At 62.4% G+C, this 6370-nt stretch overlaps 1 protein-coding gene across 1 annotated transcript in view; it reads right to left on the bottom strand.

Moving 5' to 3' along the window:
• Positions 1–6370, bottom strand: part of CFAP46 (cilia and flagella associated protein 46) — a 157857-nt gene that overhangs the window by 67350 nt on the left and 84137 nt on the right. The window contains 5 exon segments of the mRNA XM_011980848.1: positions 521–670; positions 1458–1523; positions 2741–2881; positions 4199–4404; positions 5636–5807. Coding sequence (XP_011836238.1) covers positions 521–670; positions 1458–1523; positions 2741–2881; positions 4199–4404; positions 5636–5807 — 735 coding nt within the window.

Genomic DNA, 6370 nt, shown 5'->3' with positions numbered 1-6370 from the left:
GATGTGATAAGGTGAGGACCCCGAGGTGGGGAGGGTCTCCGGGATAGTCCAGGTGAGCCCTAAATGTAATTCTGTGGCAGGGAGCGGGAGATTTGATCTGCACAAAAGAGGAGGCCATGTGACCACAGAGGCCGACCGGGATGAGACAAGAGGGATCTTCCCCGGGCCCCTGGATTTGGGCCCAGGGAAACTGATTTTCAGCTTCCGGCCTCCAGAACTGTGAGGGGATCAGTTCCTGTTGTTTCAAGCACCCGGCTGTGGCAGCTTGTCATGAACACCTGTCCTGTCTCGCTAGGTGCGTGTTGGACTTGGGTGGGGAAGAAGGAAGGCTTTCCTGGGTGTCGGTAGTTAGGGGCAGACAGTGGTGCTGGGAGGGCCTGTAGGGGGCTGGGGGCTGATGGAACTCTGTCCTGTCCTCCTTTTTCTGGCTACAGTTCACAGTGGAAACTGGACCTGGGGACAGGTCAGGGGACACCATGCTGTGACGAAGGTCTTGAGCCTTTTCCTTATGTCAACGTACCGGCTTCTGGATACTTGAGGGGTTAACAGTAGAGTCACTTCTGTCCTGTTTCAGCACAGACAGCACTTCCTCGGGGCAGGAGTAGGAAGCCCACTCTTCTATGCTCGTGGGTAAGTCTTCCAGTTGTTTGTTAGGAGCTGGGCTTTGGCACTAGAAAGGCAAGAATGCAGGATTTCCCTGAAACGGCGGAAACAGCAGACGCCGCCCCCCGCCCCCACCGGCATGGCTGTGCAGCAGGCAGGCCACAGCCCTGGGGAGCCGGCATCCCCCCGACCAGCAGACCCCAGCGAGCACCCAGATCCAGCCTCTGACACTGTTTCCAGGCAGTGCACGCAAAGCTTTCTGCCCTGTGTACAGCCAGAGTCGGCCTGGGGGTGCCCAGGCTCAGGACTTCCAGGAGCTATGGCTCTGCAGCCTCTGCCTCCTGCGTCTCCCCTCAGTGACAGCTGACTGGTGAGCTCAGCAGTGCTCGTGCCAGGGTCCAGGTGTGAGCGTCCCGCTCTGGGAAGCTGGGCGGCCAAGTGGTTTCTCTGCCCAGCACTTTCAGAAGTGGATACTTGCAGAGAGAAAGGTTTCATGGGATTAAAAAAAACTTTTCTCACTGCTCTGGGACCCAGACCCTGGGCTGTGTCTACTGCCATGGCCTCCGAGCCTGGCAGACCTGGGACAACGTGCTTTGTGCAAGCCGCATGCGTTACGTGGCTAGCTCCAGGCCTGGGATTCCCGCCACGGACAAACCAGGGTGCTTTACAGACATTCCCTCACATTGTCCTCCAAGCACCCTGACAGGGAGAGAAACCGGGGCACAGAGGCCGGCCAGGGCCCAGCCTCTGCACTGAGGCCACCTGGGGCTCCTCCGAGAACCCTGACAGGCAGGGAAACTGAGGCACAGGCCATCCTGGGCCCAGCCTCTCCACCGCGGCCGCCCGGGCACCACCTGCTTGGGCTCCTTGGCTTTCTCCTCCTTTCCCTTCTCCTTCTCCTTCTCTTTACTCCTCTCATTCTCCTTCTCTTTTTTAGGCAATAACAGATGTGAGCTGGTTGCTGCCAGGGGTCCGCTTTCTAGAACTGATTTTCCTGCTGTCATCAAGGAAACCTGGGCAGGGATGAAATCCACGTTTGCAGCACTGAAAACCCACCCGCCACCCACCCCGCCCACCCTCTACTCCTGGGTGAGGGACGCTCAGACCCACAGGGCTCCCCAAGCTCTAGCGCTCTGGTGGTCTTACATCCCGTCAGCTGCTGTCAGGTGAGGCCCCTAGAGCACAGAGCGGGGCTGGCCGGGGGTGTAGGCACTGGGGGCTGCAGGGACATGCCCATGAGCACGCTGGCTCCACGGGTGTCCCTCAGTCTCACTCCATAGCAGGACACCCCTGGCCCTGGGGCTCCCTGCTGACCATCCCACACCTTCCCTGCAGCGGCTCTTGTCGGGGCTGTGCCCAGGCAGGGAGGACACTGGGCACGTCTCCTTGGCAGGCCCTGCCGGCCCCTCGCAGCCCTGACACGTGTGGGCGTTTGGAGCAGGTGTGGCTGGCCCTGGGGGGGACTTGCCACTCCACGGGTGAATGAGTTCAAGGTCTCTAATTAAGAACCCATGAGAATAACGTTGAGCGATTCTCCTAGAAGGGTCACAAAGAATGGCGGCTTGGGCGCCCATGGCCCCAGGTCTGGCAGTGGTGGAGGCTGGTGGGGGGCTGGCATGGAACATTCTGAAGACGGGATGAGGGGGCCTCCCTGCCTTTCCTGCTCTGCCCATGGCTGGGCCGTGTCCCTGTTGATCCCGAGATGGCCTATGGGGGTTCCGGGCAAACTTGTCCTCAGAAGAAGGGCCTGCCATGCCTGGCGCTGCCCTGCTGGGTGTAGCCTGCAGGAGGCCTGGACAGGCGCACGGGGCAGCCCCTGCCATGGCCTCCGAGCCTGGCAGACCTGGGACAACGTGCTTTGTGCAAGCCGCATGCGTTACGTGGCTAGCTCCAGGCCTGGGATTCCCGCCACGGACAAACCAGGGTGCTTTACAGACATTCCCTCACATTGTCCTCCAAGCACCCTGACAGGGAGAGAAACCGGGGCACAGAGGCCGGCCAGGGCCCAGCCTCTGCACTGAGGCCACCTGGGGCTCCTCCAAGAACCCTGACAGGCAGGGAAACTGAGGCACAGGCCATCCTGGGCCCGGCCTCTCCACCGCGGCCGCCCGGGCACCACCTGCTTGGGCTCCTTGGCTTTCTCCTCCTTTCCCTTCTCCTTCTCCTTCTCTTTACTCCTCTCATTCTCCTTCTCTTTTTTAGGCAATAACAGATGTGAGCTGGTTGCTGCCAGGGGTCCGCTTTCTAGAACTGATTTTCCTGCTGTCATCAAGGAAACCTGGGCAGGGATGAAATCCAGGTTTGCAGCACTGAAAACCCACCCGCCACCCACCCCGCCCACCCTCTACTCCTGGGTGAGGGACGCTCAGACCCACAGGGCTCCCCAAGCTCTAGCGCTCTGGTGGTCTTACATCCCGTCAGCTGCTGTCAGGTGAGGCCCCTAGAGCACAGAGCGGGGCTGGCCGGGGGCGTGGGCACTGGGGGCTGCAGGGACATGCCCATGAGCACGTTGGCTCCGCGGGTGTCCCTCAGTCTCACTCCACAGCAGGACACCCCTGGCCCTGGGGCTCCCTGCTGACCATCCCACACCTTCCCTGCAGCGGCTCTTGTCGGGGCTGTGCCCAGGCAGGGAGGACACTGGGCACGTCTCCTTGGCAGGCTCTGCCGGCCCCTCGCAGCCCTGACACGTGTGGGCGTTTGGAGCAGGTGTGGCTGGCCCTGGGGGGGACTTGCCACTCCACAGGTGAATGAGTTCAAGGTCTCTAATTAAGAACCCATGAGAATAACGTTGAGCAATTCTCCTAGAAGGGTCACAAAGAATGGCAGCTTGGGCGCCCATGGCCCCAGGTCTGGCAGTGGTGGAGGCTGGTGGGGGGCTGGCATGGAACATTCTGAAGACGGGATGAGGGGGCCTCCCTGCCTTTCCTGCTCTGCCCATGGCTGGGCCGTGTCCCTGTTGATCCCGAGATGCCCTATGGGGGTTCCGGGCAAACTTGTCCTCAGAAGAAGGGCCTGCCATGCCTGGCGCTGCCCTGCTGGGTGTAGCCTGCAAGAGGCCTGGACAGGCGCACGGGGCAGCCCCCAACAGTGCTCCTGGTGGGCTTCACAGGGAGAGGTGGTAGGAGGAGCAGGATAAGGAGGGAGGTGGGAGTGGGGCACAGAAGAAGGTTCTGGAAGCCCCATCAGCGGGCGGTTCAGGAGCTGTTGGGCCCCAGCTGCCAACAGAGGCGCCTGCTGCTGCCTGGGCGTGGCGAGCCAGGCAGAGGCAGTTTTGGGTGATGGTCAGCAAGGGCACTGGGGCGGGTGTCAGGGAGGACTGGCTGATCTGGAGGGAGCCATGAGCCCTCCCTTGGGGAGTGCTGGGAATGTGGAGGGTGCAGGAGTGAAGAGGGGAGTCTCTTGTTTTCATGCCGATGGAAATCATCCGGTAGAGAGGAAGAACCCGGATGTCGCAGGAAACTGCTCACATCTCAGAGGTCTTTAGGAAATGCTGGGAAAGGCTCTGATGCCTTTAGAATGCTCACTGCAGTTTCCCCAGCTCACAGCCCGTCCCGGGAGGCATTGCAGGGACAGGGGAGCCTTCGCTGGGCCTCACCTGCCAGATGTGCCTGAAGAAGGCGTAGGCTGCAAGGCAGCAGTCCTCGTAGCCCTCGGCACCCGGCGACAGCACCAGTGCCAGCAGGATGTGCACACGGGCCAGCGCCTCCAGCTGCCGCACGCTATGTAGCTGCTCCAAGGACACCACCTCCCCGGCCTCGGACACGGAGCTCTGTGGGGGCATCTGCATGGCCATGTACTCCCCTGAAACACCGGATCCCCAAGGCTGAGAGCAGGCCCGGCTACGGGTCTGTGGGCCCCAGGCCACTCCCTTCCCTGCCTGAGGCTGCGGGGACTGTCCGGTGCCTCGCCGACCCCCGGTGCTCCACTCTGCTGAGGGCCGGGAGCCAGGGGAAGAGCCACGTGTTGCACTTACTCTGCGAAGGCTGAGCTTGGCCGCCCCCTCACCCCCAGGGGCGGCTCCACTCTCAGCTCCAGCCCCAGGTCCCCAGGCCCTGAGGGCTCTCCTGCTGCCCTGTGTGTCCTGGAAGCCTCATGAGCTGCACCTGGCCTGGGCACCCCGTTCCTGTCCCAGACTGTCCCGAGGGCCTGGGAGTTCTGAGCAGGGCCCCCACTCATCCTGACAGGGGTAGGAGCAGCAGCCACAGGGAGGGTGGCCCTGAGCAAGCCAGCATTGACAAGTGCTCTAGGACGGCCCGGCTGTGTGCACGTGTATGTGTGTGTGTGTGCGTGTGTGTGTGTGCACGTGTATATGCGTGTGTGCGTGTGTGTGCATGTGTGCGTGTGTGCATTTGTGTGCGTGTGTACATGTGTGTGCGTGTGTGCATGTGTGTGCAGTGGCCACCCTCGCTGGGCTCTGCCAGCCTCTGCTCTTCATGGCAGGCCTGCGGGAACCACCCCATGGGACTCTCCAGGCGCACCTGAGCTCCCCACAGAGTTTCTGCCCCGGGTCACCCTGAGCTGATGCCCAGGCACTGGCGGTGTTTATGCTCTGGACGATGCCAGTGGGGCTGCCATCGTCTGCCCAGGTCCCCACTTACCAGCAAACCCCCACCTCCCTGCACTGCTGTGAGCAGGGGCCGGGTGGCCAGGGGCCTGCGGAGGAGGAGCAGCTGGAGAAGGGAGCCCCTACCTCGAGTCGAAAGCCACTTTGGGGATGGCTGAGGTGCCCACAGGGTCTGAGGTCTCCCCCACCCTCCTGAGGAAGGCGGCCTCCGGGCCGGCCCAGCTGTGTGCCTGAGGACATGGCTTCTCCCTGACCTGGACAGAACCTTTCTGTGAAGGTCGTCTGGTGGGGGTCAGGCTGAGTCCCTCAGGGCCCCCGCAGAGGACAGCGCTGTGACGCATAGGGGCTCCTGGCCTCCAAAGCCTGCACGGACACGTGGATGCCCAACGGCCGTCCAGCCACGGAGCGCGAAGCAGAGCTCTGGGGGAGCTGCGTGGGGTCGGCACCCTGCCAGCGGAGTGGGCTCACCGTCCGGAGTGGGCTCTGCCTCTGGGGCGTCGCTGGGCGGCTTCATGGCCAGCAGGATCTCGACGGCCCAGCGGAGGTGGAAGACCACGTCCTCGAGAGGAAAGTGTCTGTGGTGGAGCCACTGGCCGAACTCCATGAGGTACTCCACCTTCTGCCACTCCGTCTCAGGCTTCTGTGGGGGTGAACAGAGAGGGTGACACCCTCGCGATAGCCCTCGAGGTTTTCCTGATGCAGTGAACACTTTCATTGCTCACTTTCTAAAAGAAAAGGTTCACTCTTATCCCACAGTGACCGTTTGGAGGCTGCCTCTAACGAGGTCAAGCTGCCGTTTAGGCTCATTGGGACGTTTCAGGCACAGGCGAGGCGGCGCTGCTGTTTCTTTTCACAGGCAGCGTGTGGGCAGGCTGCAGCTTGGCGAATCCTTCCCTGTCTCCTCACCCTCTGCAGGTGCCACCTCCTGGGGCGTCCCGGGTCCCCAGGCATTCCCTGCGCCGCAAGAGGACACGGGACAGGGGTCCTGCTGTCGCCCTGTCTGTGGGTGGCCCTGTCTGGGTGGTTCTGCGGGCAGCCCCGTGTCCCTGCTGGAAAGGACGCCTCCTCAAGGCAGGAAAGGTGCTTGCCCTGTCCTGCGTCCAGATGCAGAGTCCAGTCCAAGGCCCGGCCGGGGCAGACTTGGCCACCGTCGCTACAGAATCGGATGAGACCACCCTAACCTGACCTTTGCAGAGCAGAGCC

This window comes from Mandrillus leucophaeus, unplaced genomic scaffold, assembly GCF_000951045.1.
Source record: "Mandrillus leucophaeus isolate KB7577 unplaced genomic scaffold, Mleu.le_1.0 Scaffold219, whole genome shotgun sequence".
Classification (NCBI taxonomy): Eukaryota; Metazoa; Chordata; class Mammalia; order Primates; family Cercopithecidae; genus Mandrillus; species Mandrillus leucophaeus.
Note: the sequence above shows the minus strand (reverse complement) of the source record. Positions and strands in the feature narration are given on the sequence as shown.